Raw genomic sequence first — 23,050 nt, 5'->3', positions numbered from 1 at the left:
CCTCCTCTAGGGGTCTTCCCAGTGTCTCAGGATTACAGTTAAAGGACCCAGGAAAATGGACCATGGCGATTTGCCCAAAGAGGTTACTACTAGAAGGGTTTGACCAGTTCTTGTTAGAGAGGAGAAAATCTTGAGGCCACACACATTTTTGGTTGACTCAATTTATCCCTAATCTTGCAGCCTTGGGCAAAATCAATCATCTTCTGGTTATGAGTATTGACATTCACAAGGTCCAGTTTCAGATGGTCTGGGCACTACTGGAGCCTAGGCCATGATGGCTGCTTTTACTAGGACCAGGGATTCACCGAGCTGGAAGGTTACATTTGCCTTTGGGTAAGTCTACTGGACTCTACTGATTTTTACTGTTTCTACCAGCAGGACCTCGTTTGGGAAGATAAAATCAAACCCCACTGCCATCTGCCAAATTCTGTGGGTAGGGCTCAAGTGTCCTGACTGGTGAGGGATATCAGGATTTTATAGTCAAATCCTGACATCCCGTTTGCATGTGTCTCTAGCCCCATAGCCAGTGGATTTTTCTCTGCCACCTCCAACAGGTCTTGCTCATCTTCCAGGTCTTTCTGCTTGGTAGACAGATTCTACTTGAGGGGCAACATCCTCCCCAATTCCAATAATACTTCTATATAGGTATTGGGGCGCTGTCAGCAATATGTCTGGCTTTTCCACAGAGGAAACACTGGGACATGCTTTCGGAAGGGGAGACATATTTCATGGATTCAGGTGGAAATTGCTTCTGCTAGAGGGGTTTACCACTTTGTCTTCAAAAGCTTGCTGAGGCTCTTGGTTCCAGCTAGTTAGACTGGATTAGTTCACCTTTACCTATTTTTCCACTGTGTTTCAGGGCTGGTGTAACTGAACCCCAGGTCTAAGGGACAAGCACTTGCTGGGGTCCTCCTCCTGTTTGAATGGCCACCTCCACAGATGGAGTATACAGTTTACTGACCCCTCTCTGCAAGAATGGAGGTAAGGAATTGTTCAAGGCAGAGACTCTTTACCCTCTTCTATATGTAGGGCTGTCAGGCATTTGTGTAAAAAAATCCTTGACCCTATTAGCCAGCTGGATTGTTTCAGAGAGTCTCAGCTTAATATTACAGAGCTTGTGTTCAGCATTTTGGCCCATCCATTCCATGATGCCCACCTTGATGTTCTTGATCATTTCAGCTCTCGAATACAAAGAGGATCCACATAATTCCCCCACTGGTCTGCTGTCCATTGGGCTGCCTTTGCTATCCTCTCAAAGGTAACAAAAAAGGCTCATGGATCTTCACCAATAGAGAATGTTTGTATGACCATGGAGAGAACATGTCCTACCTGTACAGTGAGTGTCTCCTGTAATTTGGTTATCATTTTTTGGATCCTCTGGTCTGCTTTCATCTGTTCCTCAACCTAGGATTTCAAATAACCTCACTGTGCCATTTTGAACGTGGGTTTGGGATTTAATAAGGCCTCAAACCATTGTCAGTATTATATTGATGGATCTGACTGCCCGGAAGAAATTCTTCCTTGGAATTGATTTAGAGTACAGGGGATACTGGGGTTACTGGAGACCTGTGGTCTGTCCCCTGACTTGGGATCTTGGCTCAGAAAAAGATGGAAGTGGCATGGTAAGAGGACTGGGCTTGTAGGTGTCCACTACTAGATAGACCACTGGTAAAAGTGCCCTCGTTTGGCTTCTTGTCTTCTTTGTATTGCGCCTTGTAATGACCCCTGTATTTCTTGTCAACATGAGGTTGGGGGAAATGCCTGTGCTAACTAGAGGTTTACCTGTAGCTAAAAGAAGTGTTCCTGTGTGGGCAATTATGCAAATGAAAGTTGTCAAGGTGGATTAGCCTACAAAGTATCAGGCAAGGCTACTCATTCTACTAAAGGCCAGGATCTCCCCAGGTAGCGTTTCTACATATTCCCCCCCTAAAATAAAAGAAAGGTTGGGGAGCTCGCTAGGTATCACTCCATGTGCATAAGATGAACCCCTCAGATAATCTTAGTAGAGTAACTGGATACTTACAATTTAATCCACCCTGACACCTCCACATAGAAAGATTACAAACATTGGAAATTACAACAGTAAGATTACTAAAAACACTCTGCCTACACAAAGTACATCACACTACAAACTAAACTTTAACTCGCCCAACACCACTACTTCCCAACACTTGAATATTAGGTAACATATGCATTTGCAATATGTTTGTAAAAAGTGTTATTGTATTGGTTTACTACAAACCTTATATACACATATACAGATTCCTTTAATAATCATAATGAACTAAAAAGCTTTAAATACATTCAGTGTAAAAAGAATTTACATTTATCAACTTTAAATACAATCAATAAAGAGGATAATTATTATTAAGCCTTCCCAAGGTCATCTTAAAAGCCCACTTCTGTTAAAATGCATTAATCAATGTTAGTTCCTCTTAAAAAATCACTGCCCTAATTAACAATGAAGTTGGTTGAACCCTTAAAATTCGATACCAGAATGACAATAGAGATAAATATGATACATCATGAACATAGTCACACACTTATCCACTAGCATAGGACAGAATATGAATATGTGCTTAAGTGTTTCTGTCTTCCCCATACAAAAACTACATATATTATTTGCACTTAAGCCTCTAATACAAAGTATATCCATAGTATGAATAAGATTAAATCGTATCCTTAAAGTCCTCATTGTTATCCCGTCTGGATAGCGTGTATGAACCAGGTAAAGCACCTCTTTTTTTATTCTCCATACATAGATCCTTGTACAGTTTATATAGGCAGTTCTTTTCACACAGATTTCTAACCGGTCTGAGTGGAAACATTTTCTCTTAATTGTATCATAATTAGGGATGAAATTGTCCACCAATATGTCATTTTGTTAAAAAAAAGTCAAGGCATCTTCTTTTAAAATTAGATAAACAACTTGCATTCAATTTCATCAGTTCTTTAAACATTAAGTGATACAGTGACTGGAGGCCTGCTTCCACTAATTTCTTTTGCAGGCAGAGCATTTTCCAGTGCACCGGGCAAGCCAGACATACGAGACCCAACTCATATTGTACAGTAACTATCGGAAACACAGTTAGGGAGATTCAATACATTCCGCCAAAGAGTGCCCTCCAAATTTCCAAAATCAAATTTTTCTGAAAGGGACAAAAGTTCTAATCTATATAACAAGGCTGGAATTACCTTTTGATTATAAAATGCAATCAAGGGGCTTAAGGTAAAACAACAGTATTTTTTATAAATAAATCACATCTGTGCTCCTAACTGTGTTCCTTTGTTCCAGTAATTGAATTAGCAGCATATGCTCAAATACTGCCAGGAAATTAAATTGAGCAGCAACCCTACCACAAAATCATGGCAAACAAACAGTATTACAACACTAGCTAATCCAGAGTGCAACTCTATCAAGATCACATTTGAGCTTCATGGAGATAAATACCCACAGGTTATGTGTGCACTGCCACAGGGTCCTACCTCAGACCAAGAAGGACGCCATTTGCCACAGTCCACTATCTTTATTTGAGGATGATTTTCAAGACTGGAAAACTCGAATGAAAGTTGGATCTTCCCAAATCAAACAAAACAAAGGTCAGGATGGTTCTCTACTTAGTGAGTTTTGGTCCCTTCCTTCTCAGAAACATATGTCTCTTCGGCGGGATGCAGGTACCTATGCCTTCCCGGCCTCGAAAGCAAGTGTCCCCATTTGATCAGTTCATAAAGGAGTGGCCTAACCCCTTCCTGGTGTTCCAGGTGGCCTGACGCATTCTTGGTCTGGGATAGGTTCAGGCTTTCCGGGGTCAAATACCCCAAGAATCACTATAGTGTTAAGCTTTTGAGCAAATGGGACAGTGGACATAGCTGGCAAGGTGAGCTAGAGAGGGGTTCCTGGGATCTTTCCCCACCTCACCGATCTTACAGTAATCTCTCTGACACTGGCTCATTCCTCCTCCCTTCATCTGGTTCTGCTTAAGGACTACAGGGCTTGCTGGAACCTGCCTGCTCATAATAAGTGTTGTTTTTTTTCTCCTCCTGGGCACTTTCCTCTCCACCTGATATTCTTATGTCAGTTTTCCTCCCTTCTCCAAATGTTATCCCTCCAAATCACTTCTGTACCAACTTTACTACCACCTTTCCTGTCAACTCCTATTCGTGGTGCTCTTTCTTTCTTCCACCTCTTCTGTATTGATCATGCTACCTGATGATACCTTCTCCATGTCACTTCCAATGCTCTGCTGTTGCCCCGCCTCAGTTTCCTTTGATTTCACCACCACCTCCTGAAGCTAGATTCCGGCCACCGCCACCGTCTTGATGTTAGGCCCTGCTTCAGCCACCGCCCTTGGCCTGATGTCATCACCTCCTCTAGTTCTTCCATAATTCTTTTCACCTTCTCCTTTCTCTCCACCTTTTTTGTCACCACCTGCTCATTGGCTAACACTTTCTCCGGTACACTATAATGATCTGATGTTACCACCTACTACATGACTACCACCTTCTCCTTTCCACTCACACCCATTGGTATTACAATCCAACCTTGGTTGCTTAGCCCTCACAAGCCTATCCTGCTCTCAACTCTCCTCCATCACTTCTGCTTCTTCCACCGCTTTCCAGTCTTCTCCAAGCACAAGCCCCTTGCTTCAATTTATCCAGGCTGAAAGTGTAAATGTAGTGTAAATGTTTGAGGTCAGGACTACCCCCCTGTACTAAATAGCAAGTGTATTTTATACTGTCATAGCTTTGCCTTAGGGTTTTGATAATGTTACAGTTTCACCCATACATCAAAGGAACCATTTTGCCAAACCTGAGGGACCTGCAATGAACTCTACGGTTCTGTGGAAACAATGTTGATGGTTGGATAATTCAATTTATCCAGGCTGAAATATGCGACCTAAATAAATAAAGGTCTTAACAACTGGTTTTTCCAGTTTTTCCAGAATTTGGATTTGTACGTTTTTCATCCCAGGTTCAATACTTTCTGAAGATGTATTAAACATGGAGATGTGTTATAATTGTTTCTACAGCAAATCACTGTAGTGTAAATGTTTGAGGTCAGTACTAAATATCATTTGAGCCTTAACGTCCTGCCCGACCACAGGCTATCCCTTAGGTTACAAAAGTTGTTGATATAGCACAGCTATAATAGGGATCCTAACTTGGATTCACCCATACACTAATGTGATATTTTCTTTTTTTCTTACCGTTGAGACATTTGTTTAAATCCAGCTACACTCCTGGGGATTCCCCCTTCCCCACTCCCAGGCCATCCTTGCATCATTCCTCACAATCATGGAACACACACTCAGCTTCTCAGAGGAGCATATTAATGATATGATTCAGGGCCCTACACTCTTTAACATGGAAGGGGCCCAAGCACATTTAGACTCAGCTGCCACCGGTGAGGACCTTCTCAATTTCAAAAAACGCTGCTTCAGGACAGAGGTCCATGGCCATTTTTTACGGGAATATCTGCGAGCAAATATGGTACCCCTGGGTCTATTAATACGCAATGAGCCAGCACTTTTCCTAGATGATAAGGGATACATGGAGGATTTCAGCAAAATCGCCACTAAATGTAGCAGATACCTAATGGCACTTACCATCACAACAGCCAAAAGAATACACACCAAAATGATGGGAGATTTGAAGAATGAGGAAACAAAGTTCCTGAACAACGACACCATCACCAACGCAAGGGAAAAACTTAAAGAAATTGATGCTACCCTTGAAACCTTCTCAGCCCTGACACTGGAAAGGAAACACAAGAAACTCGCTAAGGACAATAAAAATTTCAAACTGGAAAATGTATACCCCTATCTCGCATTAGACTACAAAGACATCAAGGAAAAGGAAAGAACTGCCAGACAAGGAGGCATCAACAGGAACCGCCGCAAAGGCGTTTCATTTTCAGGCTCAGATAACTCAAGCTCAGGCTCGTCATCAGGAGACCAAAGTAACTCCAGAGGTACTAACCCGAATTATGGCCAATTCCAACCACCACCCATGATGCCTTTTTTAGGGCAAGGGGGCCCCAGAGGCAGGTTCTGCCCCCCCCCCCCTCAACTTCAAATGCCATTTTTCAACTACCCCCAATGGGGCCAACCAGGCAGGAGACGCAGGTGCAACCAAAGACGCCAGACCTAATCCTGATATTCAATCTCTCCAACATACCTCTTTCCAAAGATGAAATCTCTCTCCTGGCCAAAGGCCTATCGTATGTACCCACAAACACTACTGATTGGTTCAAATTGGATGGAGAACTCTCGATTTTTCTCCGCACTATCAGAACAAAAATTTTCTTTAAGGACAAAGACGCCCCCCAGGAAATAGAGGACACAGGACTAAGACCAAGAAGTGAAATCTACCTAAGGGACAGTGATATCCCCTCCACATTTCTTGCATTTGAAAAATGCCTTAGACAGGAAATGAACAAACTTAAGTCTACTAGAAACCACCAGAGAAACAACCTTACGGTTGGGGAACAAAAAGCACTCAAAACCTTGTCCAACAATTCAGACATTGTGATCAAAATGGCGGACAAAGGGGGTGGGATTGTAATACAAAGCAGAGAACAATACACAATGATGGTCATGGCACTACTGAATGAAGATAACAACTATAAAAAAAACTCAAAAAAGACCCCACCAATCTGTTGACACTTAAAATACAAGAAATGACAAAATTTGCAGTCGAAAGAAATTGGATCTCAGACAAAGAAGAGGCTTTCCTTAACACCACCAAGGGAAGGATACCGGCGTTTTACGCCTTACCCAAAATTTATAAAAACAGGACCTCCCCTCCAGGCAGACCTATTGTCTCTGGATGCAGCTCTATACTCGAACCATTGTGCAAATTCATTGACTTTTTCCTTAAACCTCTATGCCAGAATACACCGACATATCTCAAGGACACCATGACAACCATCACCATCTTTGAAAACCAATCCTTTGATCCTACCACAGATGAAATAGTCACTATGGACATCAAAAGCCTGTACACAAGTATCCCTCAGGAACAAGCCATTGAGTGCATAAAACAACATCTAGTCCTTCATATGACCCAGAGGAGAGTTCCGGCCAATTTCATCTCTGAACTTCTGGAGTTTGCATTAACCAACAACTATTTCTCTTTCAATGACATCTGCTACCAACAGACATGTGGAACTGCCATGGGTGCAGCATTTGCACCGAGTCTAGCCATCATCTTCATGGCAGAGTATGAGAAGACCTTCATACTTAACGGCGCCAATCCATTCCACAACAACATCCGCCTGTGGCATCGATACATCGACGATGTAATTTTCATATGGCACGGCAACAAGCAAGATTTGAACAACTTCCTTAATTGGACCAACAACTTAACACAAGAAATTCAATTCACGATGAGCCACAATAACGAGAAAATGAACTTCCTTGACCTCAACATACTGGCCTTGGATGGGAAGCTAACATGCTCAATTTTCAAAAAGGAGACGGACCGCAATACAACATTGCAGTATAGGAGCAATCATCCCAAAAGCCTTCGGGATAACTTACCCTATGGACAATTTCTAAGAATTAGACGTAACTGCACCGACACTAAGGACTTCAAAGCTCATGCATCAGAACTTCAACTTAAACTTGAAAACAGAGGGTATCCTAAAAAACGACTCAAAGATACCAAGAAAAGAGCACTCTACACACCTAGAGAAGTATTATTGGCTCCTAAGGTCCGCAACCATGACTCTGTACACCCGATGTCATGCGTAACCACCTTTAATGCTAATACGTCCAAACTCAGAGGCATCATCAAAAAACTCTGGCCCATCGTTCAACTGAGTCTACCAGAAGAACCTCTACCCAGAATGGCACTTAAGAGATCTAAAAATCTTAAAGATCTCCTTACACATGCCAGAAACAAACGCAAAGATTCGATATCAACTCTGTGGAATATGCGTGAGATCCGCGGACACCACCCCTGCGGGAGTTGCTCAGTCTGGAGCCAAACCAAAAAACTATGTTCCTTCCTGGTAGATGGCAAAGAATGGGAAATCCGCCACTTCTCAAACTGCAAGACATCTAATGTAATTTATCTCATTGAATGCCCCTGCCACTTACGATACATAGGGCAAACATCTAGGCAAGTTAACAAGAGAATAGGGGAACACAAGTCCAGAATAAAATGCAAGACTCACAATGCACCCCTAGTCTCTCATTTTCTCGAATTTCAACACAACTGCGACTCGTTTAAATGGTGGGTGATGGACAAAGTGATGGACTGTTCCAATACCACTAATGCTCTCAATTTCAAAGAATCCTGGTGGATCTTCAAGCTACAGACCATACTTAAGGGTCTCAATGAACTCGCACCAGTGGAGTATCTGTAACCAGTTGCACTGTCACCTGCAACTGGCACCCTCCGGCCCCAGCACTCCACCCCCTTGTTCCTCAGCAGGTGCACTGTTTTTGCCACCCAGGATATCCCTGTGCACGCCAGCTGGCCCACGCTGGGCACATCGCTGCATTTGTCCGCCCTCCCTGCCATTGTGCGCCCCACTCTCCGGGAGCCTCTTTAGGGATCTTCTCTCCCTTACCAAAACCCCCCCTTTCCATCATGGACACTGGCCATCCATAACCAGCGGGTGCGCCACATTGTGTTACCCTTCACCAAGCCTCCTACTGCCATTTTACATTACTTGCCATTCCTTGCGGCATTGTGTGCTTGGATGCGATGCTTTCGCACTTACAGCTGTCGCTGTTCACGTTGCACTAGTGAGCCCAGTCATTTATCTGACAACACCGAGCCCTAGTCCAGTCCACACACCCACTGCCGAGCGGCATTTGATGCGTTCTTTCCGCGTCCCCGTATCCCGGGCGATCTGCCTTTTGCGCCCGTGCGCATGCGCGAGAGAGAGACGCTCTCTGGGGGCGCATGCACACCGTTATTTACTTGCACAGCTCCCTTCCCCGCTGTACGGGCACACTGCCTCCCTGCGATCCTGCCGCACGCCAATAGATCTTAGACTCAAGGTGAGCTCTAGCCCACTTTGGGCTTCCCTTTCTCACTCCAACTTGGAGCCCGCTCCCTCCACTGACAGATGGGTACGTTTTCCCTATTTTTGTCTCCCTCCGCCCAGCAGCTCCGATCGTCTGGCCGCCCATTTCCCACAGATAGGAACCGATCTCCTGCCTTCCAGAATCCTTCCATACCGAGGGATCCACGCAGCACCTTGCCTGATGGTGCACATCCCTTCAGGTACCGTTCTCCCTCTGGTCCTCTTAATCTATTTCAGCCAGTTTAGGCTCCACAGCCACATGTAACATACACCACTCCATGTGTCTTTTTTCCTCAGCATGTACCCAGCGCCCCACAGCTAGCGGGCCAACATCCTTCTATCATGAGCAGAGTTTCTACCAGCTCATTCACCTAAAAACCTCTTATTGCAAGGTCAGTGCTTGGGTCCGGAGGGCCTTTCCAAGATTGTAGCCTCTCACTGGCATTTTTAGCATTTTTAACATTTGCATATATGATCCAGGTTCTGGAACATCCAACAATATCTTATATATTGTATTTTAACCATAGGGAGACCTGCTCGTTCTGGCCCCAGAAGAAGGCTGCCACCCCTCTACAGCCGAAACATTCCACGTCATCGGGTCTTGAACCTACAACATTGAGACCAATGACCTACATCATCCTTACCACCTTTAGTGTTGACGTCAAAAAAGCCTCTTAGCAGACCCTATTTCTAGGTTTCTTGAAGCACAATATTGTATTGTATTGTACAAAGTATTGGTTGTAAAAGTGTTGACAAATATGAAGCAATATCTTGTAACACAACACATAGCCTCTTAGCAGACCCTATTTTTAGGTTTCTTGAAGCCCAATATTGGAGTGTATTGTACGAAGTATTGGTTCCAAAAGTGTTGACAAATATGAAGCAATATCTTGTAATACAACACACAGATAACCCAACAGAGGAACAGTATAGAAGTGTGGAGTTAACACACTATACTTGTCTTTTTGAATGTGTTCACTTTTGATATGTTGGCAGAGTGCCTAAAAAAAGTTACTTTGGTGTTCTGTACAACTTCAAGTACAACAGGTTGCATTTAGTAACTTTCGTGTTAAACATTTGTGTCCTCGCCCTACAAAACCTAGCGAGCTGTTGACCATGTTTACTGTGTACTGTCTATATGTAAGTTTTTCAGCCAGCAAAATTGAATTATCCAGGCTGAAATATGCGAACTAAATAAATAAAGGTCTTAACAACTGGTTTTTCCAGTTTTTCCAGAATTTGGATTTGTACGTTTTTCATCCCAGGTTGCATACTTTCTAAAGATGTATTAAACATGGAGATGTGTTATAATTGTTTCTACAGCAAATCACTGTAGTGTAAATGTTTGAGGTCAGGACTACCCCCCTGTACTAAATATCATTCGTCCTGCCCGACCACAGGCTATCCCTTAGGTTACTAAAATACACTTGCTGTCATCATAATGTGAGGAGAAATCAATCATTCCTCTTAAAGGGAAAGATTTCTTTTGCTGTTCTGGGTTTTTGAGTTTGCTGAGGGGACGTGGCGTTTCAGTTTTTCCCTGCAAGTTCTCAGAGGTTTGGGCAGGGTCAATGTACCTGGGTCTGCCCTGCCCAACTGGGCTACAGAGGTGGGGGGGGTTGGAGCTCAAGCTCTGCTTGTGGTACAGTACTGTGATTATTCCCCGCCATGTGATGGAGACAAAGGTGGGGTGATGAGGGGATCATCACTGCACTGACTGAGGGCCAATATCGACTGGCTCAGTGCAACATGGCCCCGCCAGATTTACTTCTTTGGTGGTCCCCAGAACCAGGCGGAGGACTTCATTACAGCCCCTGCAATGTTCATGACCACTTTCTGGAAACAAAAGATATCCAGCACTGTCTCATTAGGCCTGACTTACTTGATCCTTGCACGTGATTTCAACCTGCGAGCAGCTTCAATCTGCAAATAGACTCACTTCTACATCAGTAATCAAAACTACACTTCACCAAATCTAAACCAACCCTTCAACAACTTCACACTAATTGTTTGCTTGCTCACTCACTCGCTAAATCACTTCTAGATTACCAGCTGAAGTTCCACTTCACTTCCAAATCAAATGAGCTGCCAGTTTATCCAATCACTTGCTTGCTCACTCGTTGGTGCACTCACTCACACTCCAACCTCTGGATTGTCAATCAAAGTTCCAATTTAGTACATCCAAATCAACCCATCCAGCCATGTAGACACTCACTAACCTCTACCTCAATAAACATAGACCCACTTCAGCGCATCCAAAACATCCAACCCACCATCTTCACACTTGCATGCTTGTTCATTTACCAGTCACTTCCGGATCACCAATACAAATCCTGCTTGAGCACAGCCAAATCATTCCATTCAACCATGGATAAACCCATTCGCTTGACTTCAATCAAAGTCAACCCATCCAGCTAATTATACAGTCGCTCGCTCACTATTAGCTCATCAATGAGCCCCTCTCTAACCAGATCAAAAGCAACCCATCGAGCCATGCATACACTTGCTTGCTGGCTCTGTTATACACCATTTACTTACGTACCGTTTCTCCATTGCCTCTCTCCTCTGAGTGCATTCCATCAGCATGTCTTTTGTGGAAGGTAACTTTATCAATCCTAAAAAAAAATATAAAAAACAAACAAAGGTTCAATCAATTTAACTACTGAAGTTAAAAACAGTTATGGCTTAATGAGCATTAGTGGCCTTAAGAATGAGCATGGATCAAATAACTGGTGGCATTATTAACCAACTCCTCCATAGTGATGTATGTATGTACGAAAGCCTGACGCTGTAGTTGACGCGTCGTTTGTCCTTAAGGTCACACACTGAAACCCGGAGTGTGTGAACTAATCCACTGTGTTTTACTATGTGTAATGCATTGCATTGTTCTGCATGTGTGCTAGCTGAGTGTGCATATGCTATCCGAATGACCTCAGTGCATGAGATTAAAGGCGCAATATCTGCATTGTTGGAAGGGTATAGGAGAACTGTGAAGAGTCAGGTGTTTAAAACTTCATTTTATAGCGGTCTTATCCAAGGTGCTGTACATGAGTGAAAAAACAATATAAAAGCACTGCATAACAATATTAAGTAACATGAATACAGAACGCAACAAACAAACCAACCGCAGATGGAAAGCAAAGTAGACAAGAAAATGGAAAAGAAATGTCAAGCAAACACACTTTCAAGCATGTTTTGAACCAGGTTAAAGAGGAGCAGTGGTGTAAAGCGCTCCATAATTTAGGAGCTAACAGCTGAAATGTAAACCTCTCCATTCATCTGAGAGTATACATTAACAAAATGTTGCTTGTACAGAACAAAGTCATGAACAATTGCAAAAGAATCAAAAGCACTTTTGCAGCAACTGGACTCCTACAGTACAAGCTTATTTGCATGCAAAAAATAGGCACAAAAGCAGCATAAGCTTTTGACTGCTTCGCTAACACTGAACAAGTCACCTTGAGTATGAGCAATGCAGCCTTCCCTCATGCCAACCAAAAAGGCGGATCAGGACACCAGCAATGCAAGCTTTCATCACAGAGAACTGGTGGAGTGGATGAGTGCCAGGTAAAGCAAGGGCAGAAGATTCCCACATGTAGAACAGATAAGGAATAGGTCTTCACAGTAGAAGCTCCCCTCACATAGAACAGGTGTGATATAGCTTTCAGTCGTGCACACTCCCCATCTAATATGGCAAAAGTATGCAATGGCCCTCAATACATCATGCGTTTCTCACATTGAACAGGTACGCTGTGGGCCTCAACAGGGCAATAGTACCACACATAGAATAGATAAATCGTGGGTCACTGCAGTAGAGGTTTCCCTCATATACAGAAGGGACTGCATGGGATGGAGCAGTGCAAGCACCCCCACACTGAACAGGTAAATGAAGGGCACCATCAGTCCAATTTCTCATCACAAAGAACATGCCCAGTATGGGCCTCAGCCATCCAAGAAGGTCCTCTCACATATAATAGGTACAGCTTAACCACAGCAGTGGCAGCACAACCCACAAAGAACAGGAACAGTTAACTACATTTGCAGTGCAAACTCCTCACAGATAGAACTAATAATGCATTGATGGTGACTAGCCCGAATATGTAGGAAAACTCTGCTTCTGGAATCAGAAAATCGCCACACAGTAGGAATTTAGTCAACCATATAAAGAAGGAATTTGACATTAGAACAACAAATGATTTTGGTACCAATTCTCAGCCGCTCTACAGCTGCTTTAATTCATAAACCATGTTAAAGAAGGGAGTGTTAATATTCCAGGAGTGTGAGTCACTCAATATGCCTTTCATTATTCTTTTACAAAGGTCTGCACCTTTGATCACTTCTGTATATATTTAAATTTGGAAAACACAAACAAATCTGGCCAAATATACGGTAAAGCAAACATGGCTTACATTATGTGTTTTAAGGTCTGGCATCAGAATTGTTTTTTTTAATGATTAATGAAAATGTCCTTATCTCCCGGAACAAGTGCTACTTCATAGTGTGACCTTGTTGTGACACGAAAGTGTAGAGGTAAGTGCGCAATGCTAAAATCCATATCTAATCTCATGATCAAATGTTGACGGGACCAAGTTAACCATGCATCCTTCAGAGGTCGGTAAAACTGCCTATCCGATAAAGATAATAATAAATACAGTGCTTAGAAGTTGGACAAGCACTACATAAAAAAGTTAAATTCTTATCTGGATTACCACTACAGGGGTATGTTTGACAGCGTTTATATTTCAGTTGCAAATGTAACCAATGTATTTCTGTTTTTTCTTTGTAACAATACATGCACTGGCTGGAGAGTCAGGTTTAGAATGTTTGAATTGTAGTTTTGAAGATTTACCACATTGACTCCAAGTTAAGGTTGAATGGATGTTTAAACTCGACATTGCAAACGCATCCTGTGCCCTGGTGAGGATTTGAAGTGAAAGTATTTTACACAGTGTTTTTATGATTAGTGTGCAAATTAAATTGCTAGAGTAACATGATTTGCATTTATATGAATAAACACACTACATACATGCATCTCGATGATAAATACACACTACACTGGAACTCTGAAAAATACGTTTGCACAAAGCAAGCATGCATTCATTGAAAAAAGCATCATTCATATCTTATAAAGGATACTTCCTCCTTCCCAATTGTAACTAAGTTTTCCATCTAATAACTAATACCCTAAGATGCTAGAAAAATAAATATGCATGCATGCTCCTCTCCATGAACATGTACTGACACAAAATACAGCAGAAGTTAAACAGAAAGAAACCATTCTTTAACTCGCAGGGGCGGCTCGTCCAAAATGGGTTAGGGGCTTCGACCCACTGGCCCCTCTCCCATTATGGAGGAGCCGAGGAGTCAGCTGAGTGAAACATTGAGCACCCCCTCAGCTGCTTCTTCCAGCTGAGGGAGAGCTCCCTTGACAGTTCAGTTCCCCAGCAGCGCATACTCAATGAGCCATGCAAGACTGGGGGTGTTTTGCTTCCCCAGCCTTGCATAGCTCATTGGAAATGCTGGCTGGGGAACAGCATGTCTGTATGTTCCAAGAGGCGCTCCTGCACCTCCCCTGACGTAGAGACGGAGCAGGCTGAAGCGGGGCATTTCATCACCCATGCTGAGGCCCTTGTACACATTTGCAGGAACCAGGAAGCTTTGGCTTCCTGATTCCTGTTCATTCTAGCAGGGGCAGGAGCGCTGGAGAGGAAATTTCAGGACGGGGACGGAAGCCAGATAAGTGTATGGTAATTTAACATGTTTTTGATTTATTATTGAAATATGTTTATGGATGTGTGTACGCTTGTGTTGCTATGAGTGAGTGTATGATGATGGGTGTTGTGTGAATGTGTGTGTGTTTGCATGTTCATGAATTTAATATTTAAATATGTGTATGGATGCGTTTGTGCTTGTGGTGTTATGAGTGAGTGTATGCTGATAAGTGCTCTGTGAATGTTGTGTGTTTGTGCATGTTCATGTATCTAATATTTCAATATTTGTATGGGTGCGTGTATGCTTGTGATAGTATGAGTGTATGATGATGGGTGCTCATGGGAATGATCGAGTGCTTGCAAGGTGAATGCTGTGTGACTGTGTGTGTGAATTTGTACTGGTCCGTGGTGCTGATTTTAGCGACTACGGGGGCTCAGGGTTGTACGACAAAGAGATTTTAAAAATGCCTTTGTTGCACAATCCCTGTTCCCACCTGCCAAAATCAGCTCTCGTTCTGAGGTGATTTGGGCTCCCAGGGGACAGGGATGTTATTTATTTCCTGGACACCTAAAATAGATGAATAAAGTACTATGTCTGCCTCCTGTTCCCCCCAGTGCCTCGCATACAACCATAATCACGTTGAATGTGATAGATCTAGCCATTTCTTATTGTTATGACTTTTTGTATTGTGCATCTTTGGTAAAGCGAGCAGGATAGGTGTTATAGTTTGCCCATGTTTTCATACTGTGGCATGCATTTTTAATGGTAAAGCCAAATGGATTACATGGGGATACTTCCATATGGTGGCAGAACAAACATGGACATGTTTTCTCATAGTATCATTACTGGCATTATGCGCAAAGCAAATATGAGTGTTCTTATATGGGAATACCAGGGTATAATGTACAGTCAGCATGGAAATGTATGGGTATAGCCAGTGTGAAAATGTTTTATACTGGCACATATTACGGGCAAAGGCATGAAAATGTGGTGGAGAAATGCTCCTGTGCACTGTTGGTAACCTGTATCTATTACATGTTTTCATGAGTTAGCCTACAAAACCGATTGCAAACTGTTTGGCTTTTTACCCAATTTGTTTTTTTAAAGTGCGCTCCCCATTATTTAAACAAAATTCTCAGAGGGAGAACCCCCAAACCACCCCTGATTGGTTCAGACTCCTTCGCAATGCTCAGTCGCTGTGACATATCTGGAGAAATATTTACACCCCACCACTCAAAACGTAAAAAAAATTCACCAGCCACCACTCTTATCTTGCATTGAGAATAAATGTCTGTTTTCAGACTGCTCAAAGAGGTGTTCTGGTTTCTGTCAAGTCACCTGCCCTTTGCACTGACCTCTGCTCTCAAACTGCGTGTAAATGAAAGGCATTTAAAGATAAGGGGTGTCGTATTTACAAGATTTTAATGCGTAAAAAAGGCTGGTATGACCCTTGGCAGAAGGTCTGGTCGTCCCCGCTGGAGCTCCACGTCAGTGGTTTGCCAGTAGGCGCTATAAGGATTACTGTCACCATAGTGGTGGTCAACACCCGTTGCCTGTTCCTGTGAAGACCCCACCTGTTACTGGCGCTTATATATAATATGGTGCAGCTGTGGGTATTACACACAGGTGGAAAAGCACATGAGTGTGCCACTAGAGGATCCACTGTGCCGAACGTCAGTGCTAGAGTTGGAATGTGCACCTCATTGCACTCAGAATCGAACCCCACGACGATACTTTGAAAGTCGACAGAAGGACACAGAGCTCATTGAAATACCCCTCAAATGTCTGATTCATGGAATTATTTACATGTAAAACGTGGATTTTTTTTCTTCAACAAAACATTTTTTTAGGCATTTTAAGAAAATATACATCAACATCACAATAGAGCATTATTGGTGTTAAGGTTCGCAAATATACAGGAGGACAATGCACTTTAGGAGCCTGGTTTTCAGGGCTTGTTCATTTCTTACTAATGTCGAGGTCTCAGGAGCCATGTGTTGCTTCACCGTTACTAGGCCCTATTTAAGCCAGTGGGTAATGGGCTGGCGCCGGGCAATTCCTGGGAATTTCTCTGTGTAGTCCATGAAGGGGGCCCAGCAGGGGTGGACTGGGAAACAAAAGAGGCCCTGGAAATAATTTTCAAAGTGGCCCCATGTTACACATTTTCAGCACGCCCAACCCTTTTTCTATGGGAACATTTGAAAATCCCACACAAAAGAGGTCCAGGGTGCAGAGGCCCACTGGGAAATCTCCACAGTTCCCTATGGGCCAGTCCGCCCCTGCATTTTATTTTTATAAATTAGCCTAATAATATTAATGTATTGTAACTATTGGTCTTTCCATTTTATTTATAAAACAAAATAATACTAACATGTTACTATTAATCTTTACATTTCTATACAAAAGAAAGAAAATGGCTCAGGCTTAGCACTGTAATCCAGGGAGATGCGCTGGGATTCTGCATTGTTTAGGATTCACGTAGCTTGAGGCACCCTTGGTTTTGAAGTTCTATTATACTAGACTCTGCTGTTAGTGTAAAGTATCCCATTATCTTTCAGGCAGAGGCTTTTGCTGGGACAAAGGACTGTTTTAAATCACCTCATATAACAAGGATCCAGATAAGCAGAAAGCCAAATGACTGCAATTAACCAATTTCCCTTCAAACAGATGATTTTTCAGGCAGAGATTGCTGTTTAAAGGGATACAAATCATGTGCTCCTGGCTATGGTACTGGCAGTGTTTGAGTGGCTGACAGCTACCTCTGCAAATTTCACAATGGGCCTCTTTTCAGTGGAGGCCCTGTTTTTCTTCTCCTCTTACCCTCTCTCCCGTGCACCCGCGCCCTCCTTCCATCTCCCCTAATCACCAACATCTCTTTGAAGTAAAGACTTTGGGCCTCATTACGAGTTTGGAGGCAGCCATGCCCTTAACAAGGGCATGGCTGCCTCCAAACTCGGGTCCGGGTCCGTGGTCCCTGAATGGGGAAATACTGGTCCATTCCGACTTTGGAGGGCCCGGTATTTCCCCATTTAGGGAACCCGGACCATCCCCATTCCTATTTGAGCCCCCATAGGGCTCAATGGGAATGGGGAGTATGTTAACAACGGGCCCGTTAATGACGGGCCCATTGTTGACATGCTAGTCCCCTTGCGGGACCCGCAAAGCACGTCTGTTCTGACCAGACGTCCAGAGCGGGTCCCTCAAGGGGACCTTGTAATAGGGCAGAATGGGTTTAACGGCACCGGCGCCGTTAAACCCATTCCGCCAGGGTCGTAATGAGGCCCATGTGTACGTTTTCTGTTATGTATTACTGCTATTTAATCACTATTTGCACCCATTGTTTCCAAATATTCTTTCGGGAGAACTCCCTAACGCCCACTTTGAGGGAATGTTTTCTCTTACTGTGTGATATGGGGCCAGATTGAAAAGCATTTCCAGGGCCACGTTTGGTATCCAGTCCACTTCTACATACTGGTGCATATGCAAGTGCAGGGCTCCGTATATATTCTAGACCAATGGTTTCTTCTTATATACGGGGCTATCGCAGTCTCTATGAACCAAAACTAAAAATTGTTAATTAAGAAATGAAATGGGGGGGGGAAATAGATCTATTAAGTTCGGGGGGCAGGAGGAAGTAGACAGTCAAATTATACTATCATATCAGATGTAATGTTAATGTACAGCAGCACTTCGCACTGCATTCCTCCTGCTTCGCAGCGCTGTGGAATTGCTATTCCCAATTTAATGGTTACTCACTGTATCGACCTTGAGAGGACAAAGGGCCGAGTCGGTCATGCCAGGACGCAAATTTCCAAAGTGCAGGGGGGCCCCATGCCAAAGGTAAGCCCTTGAACTATCTGCTGGCCCTAGTAAAAATTAAAGGCTTTTTTTACGCAATGACTTAGCAAGCAAACTGCTTCTAAAGCAGCATTTAACTGTTTACTGCACCCTACCAGCATGTATAGTGCACGCAAACTATACATTAGCTAAATAAACAGCATGTGCACATTTTCTAAGCGGTTTACTCAATGCTCACTTAATAAATTAACTGCTTGTAGGATCGAAGTACTTATCGCGGTTTAGGAACTGTTATTTAACATTCCAATTGCTTTATAAGTTACTGGGAGGTCAAGGGCAATCATTAGGGAAGTGAATCGTTGACAGTGAGATCTCGGGGCGGGGTATCCCGACCCCAAGATATCTTTTGAGATATTGAAATGGACACCTTTCTACCGCTGCAAACGTAATTGATCTACAGGTGCCATTCATACACCAGAGTCACTGAGATTCGTCAGCATGGTAGAGATGCACTTTACAAATCTCACGAAACACAATATAACAACTACATTGCATTCGATCTTGCCACAACTTAAAGATGTATTACTTTGCTCTGTTTACGCCCACCTCTATAAGTGGTGCCACTTCCATGTACAGTGTGCCAGTGTAACCACTGGTCACTTTCATCACAGCCTTGAATTTAGTTAATGATCTCAGATAGAAACCTAAGCACACTGTGCCAAAGTGAGCTACCACTCTCTGCAAAGGGCCCTCAGATCACAGCAAGTTAATGAACACTGCAGACATGACATACAGGCTTTTGAGCTAATCGTCCTTACCATTGTGTCCTGCAGGTGCGAGGAGCTTGGCTGACCTGTCAGCTCTCCCTCTGGCACGAGCTGCAGTGCACCTGCTCATATCGCGCACAGCAGACAACCCAAGGCTGCAGGGCACGTGCAGTTCGTTCCCCAGGCGCTGCCCCTCACAAATGTGCAGGCGCGCGCCCGGCCCCAGGCAGAAATGAAATCACCAGCCAAAGCCAGTGTAATAACACATTCGCTCATAATTATGTATCCTTCCCCCAACTCCCCAAGCAAGAAAAGAGGCCCTATGCCCCCGAGGCCTACCGGGGAAAGTCCCGGTGTCCCAGTGGGCCAGTCCAGCACTGGGGCCCAGTCGTTTTGGAAGGCATTAATGTTTCCCAGGCGGATGGCCGTGATTTTCTCCGCTACCACTATGTCCCAACATTTCAACCACCACATGGGTAATGAAGGGCCTTCCGGATGTTTCCACAGATGGGCTATAGATTGTTTGGATGCTGTAAGGAGGTGAGTGCATATGTTTGCTATCTGACCTGTTAGTGGAAATTCTCTAGCACCCGTATCTCCCAGCAGCACTATGCCCGTGTCCCATCGGATTGTTAAGCCTGTGATCAGTTTAATTTGGTCCAGTACCGTCCGCCAAAATTTGCTAGCTTTTGGGCAAGACCACAGTAGATGAAAGAGGGAGCCCGTGTCTGTGCATCCGCTTCAGCAGCTTGAGGAAAGCCTCGGGTTGCTTTTGTGCAGTAGCTCAGGTGTTAAATAGTACCGATAGCACACGTTGTATCCCCCCTCCCTGTTAGTTATGCATTTAGTACTTTTATGCAGTCTCGTCCATATTCTATCCCAGTCTTCTATTTCTATTGTGCGTCCCAGGTCTCTTTCGCAGCTGAGCATGTATTTTTTTCTTCTTGGTCGGATCTTATTTGTCCAACAAATGGTATAAAGTTGAGATTTTACCCCTGGTCGGGGATGTAGTTAGGGTCAGCTTCAATGCTGTTAGTTCCCTCCCTCCTTTCTCCCTGATAGCGCTGCTGTGTGATGTCCAATGTCTTAACTATGCATAGCGGAAACGCGCAGCCTCTGGTACCTTGAATTTTGCTTTGCATTCTTCGAATGTGAGGAGATTGCCATTGACCAGGCAGTCTCCTACCATCCGTAGGCATCCCTCCCTCCAGACTGCGAAGCTATTGGGGGAATGCCCGGGGAGAGGTCTGGGTTGTTTCAGATTGGGGTAAAGGGACCAAGAGTGCCTATGCATCCCCATTTACGAGCTGCCTTTCTCCAGTTCGACACTGTGCTCTTTGTGGCTGTGAGGGGGCCTATTTTTGTAGGGGTCTGTGGGGTCGAGATATGTAGGAGAGCGGAAAGAGGGGATGAGCACCATGCTTCCTCAATTTGTTTCCAGTCGGGTAGGTCTACCATCGACTCCCATGCAAATGTGTGGGAGAGTTGCGCAGCCTGGAAATATCTTGCTACGTCTGGGACCCCCAGTCTGCCAGAGCTCCTACCGCGGATCATAATCCACTTAGCAATGTGTGGGCCCCCCCAAAAATGAATTTAAGTTTCTGTAATCTCAATAGGTCACCCTCTGGAACATTATTGGGAGTGCTGCGGAGTGGTAGATCACTCTTGGCACTATATTCATTTTTACCACCGCTATCCTGCCTAGCCAGGAAATCCCCTGCTTCTGGCAGCACTCTAAGTCTTTCTGAAGCTCCCCGAAAAATTGTGGGACGTTACTTTGGTATACTTTTGTTCGATTTTCCTGGGGATTTGGACTCCTAAGTACCCAATCGATGTGTCTGCCCATGAGATGGATAGATGAGGGGTGAGAGATTTCCTATGTTTTGTTGAGATGTTAATCGGCAACGCCGATGATTTAGCATAATTCACTTTTAAACCAGAGACACTGCTGAATGCCTCAATTTCCTGCCAGAGGGACTTCATAAATTTATCTATTTGTGTTAGAGTAGGGAGCACATCGTCCACGTACTTGGCCGTTTTGTATGCTCGTTTATCCACTGTGAAGCCCTGAATGTTTGGATTTTGCTGGATTTTGAGGGCTAATGGGGCTCCATTGAGAGGGCAAATATTAATGTCGATAACGGGCAACCTTTTCGTGTACCTCTGGTTATGTGTATTTTGCCTGATCTCGCACTGTTAAGCCTTAAGTGAGTGGATGGGTTCTGGTAGTTGGACATGGTCCATTTTATAAAATTGGGGCCGAAGTGGGAAAGTGTATGTCTAATATAACCCCAGTCTAGCAGGTCAAATGCTTTGTGGGCATCTAAGGAAATGACTGCTCTATAAGGTGGATTGTGCGTCTGATGTTATCCTGGGTGCTTCGCCCAGGGATGACACCTATCTGGTCTGGGTCTATTAGTTTTGGGAGCATCTGCCTCAGCCTAGTTGCCAGGATCTTAGAGAATATCTTCCCATCGTTGTTCATCATCGTGATTGGCCTATATGAGGCACGCTGCTCAGGATCTTTGCCGGGTTAGGGGGTGAGTATTGTCAGGGATTCTGGCATGGATGGGGTGACACTGTCAGATGTTAGGAATTAATTGAATAGGGCTGTGAGCTGCGGGGATACAATATGTGAGTAGCCCTTATAAAACTTGGCTGTGAGTCCGTCAGGACCCGGGGCCGTACACTTCAGGGTTTTTATCGCCTCTGCGGTTTCCTCCACTGAGATCGCTTCTTCTAGGGGTTCCAGCTGGGCTTTGGGGGTCGGGGGGGAAAGTCCACTGATGAATCATAAGTATGGTGTCTGCCTTTTGTATTTTATAAGGGGCCCGGCCATGATTTTGCTGTGATGCTCTACCATGATTTCCATTTTCTCCTCCTTGTTATACCGTGAGATACCATTCGCCCCCATATGCCTTAAGATATTGTTTCTCCAGTGTACCTGTTTCAGTTTGTATGCTAGTATGCGGTTGGCTTTTTTACCCTTAATATCATAGTATTGCTTTGTGTATGCAAGTGCTCTAGCCGATCTGTCTGCCAGATGAACTTCTAAGGATGTCTTGGCTTTTTTAAGTTCCCTCTCCACTTTTTTGCCTGGTGTTTTTTAAAACTTTTCCCTAGTTCTGCAACCTTCTCTTCCAGTTTGGATTCTTGGAGTTGAGAGATCCACCTTTACTCAGCTTCTGCACTAATTATTGCCCCACGCACCACCGGTTTCATGGCATCCCAAATCATGGCTATGGGGGTATACCCTCTACTGTGTTTTCTCGAAAGTAGTGGGTAAGGGTCTTTTGATGCTCTCGTCTAGTAAGAGGGAGTCCTGAAATTTCCAATATTTTTTGGGGGGCCATGGAGCCCTGAATTTGCAGGTCCGCCGTGACGGGTGCATGGTCTGATAGCATTCTAGTGTGGATTTCCACCCTTTCAAGGCAGGGGAATAGAACACTTTATGCCAGGATTAAATCTATTCTGGAGAAGCCTTTGTGCACATTTGAATAGAAGGTGAAATCGATATCATCCATGTTCGCTAATCTAATAAAGTATTAACCCCTTCCAGTACTCCATGTAAGATGGTTTGTACTGGGTCTGTGGATTTAAAAGAGACTAGTAAAGTTAATGGCAACTTTACATGTTCTGGGGGACAGTAAATGGAGTCTGAGTTGGGAAGTCTGAAAGACAACCCTTTGTCACTACACTGAGGGTGCTGTGTAACACATAGTAAAAAGATGAT

The 23,050-nt window shown here is 43.9% G+C and overlaps 1 protein-coding gene across 2 annotated transcripts in view; it reads right to left on the bottom strand.

Annotated features, from left to right (window-relative positions):
- The window catches only part of LOC138532682 (flavin-containing monooxygenase 5-like), a 580,037-nt gene that overhangs the window by 79,274 nt on the left and 477,713 nt on the right, over positions 1-23,050 (bottom strand). For both annotated transcript variants that reach the window (XM_069641084.1, XM_069641085.1), the window contains exon 7: positions 11,583-11,655. In XM_069641084.1, coding sequence (XP_069497185.1) covers positions 11,583-11,655 — 73 coding nt within the window. The remainder of the gene's footprint in view (positions 1-11,582; positions 11,656-23,050) is intronic.

This window comes from Ambystoma mexicanum, chromosome 1q (assembly GCF_040938575.1).
Source record: "Ambystoma mexicanum isolate Mex_15411 chromosome 1q, UKY_AmexF1_1, whole genome shotgun sequence".
In the NCBI taxonomy this organism is placed as follows: Eukaryota; Metazoa; Chordata; class Amphibia; order Caudata; family Ambystomatidae; genus Ambystoma; species Ambystoma mexicanum.
This window is presented reverse-complemented; position numbering and strand designations above follow the sequence as displayed.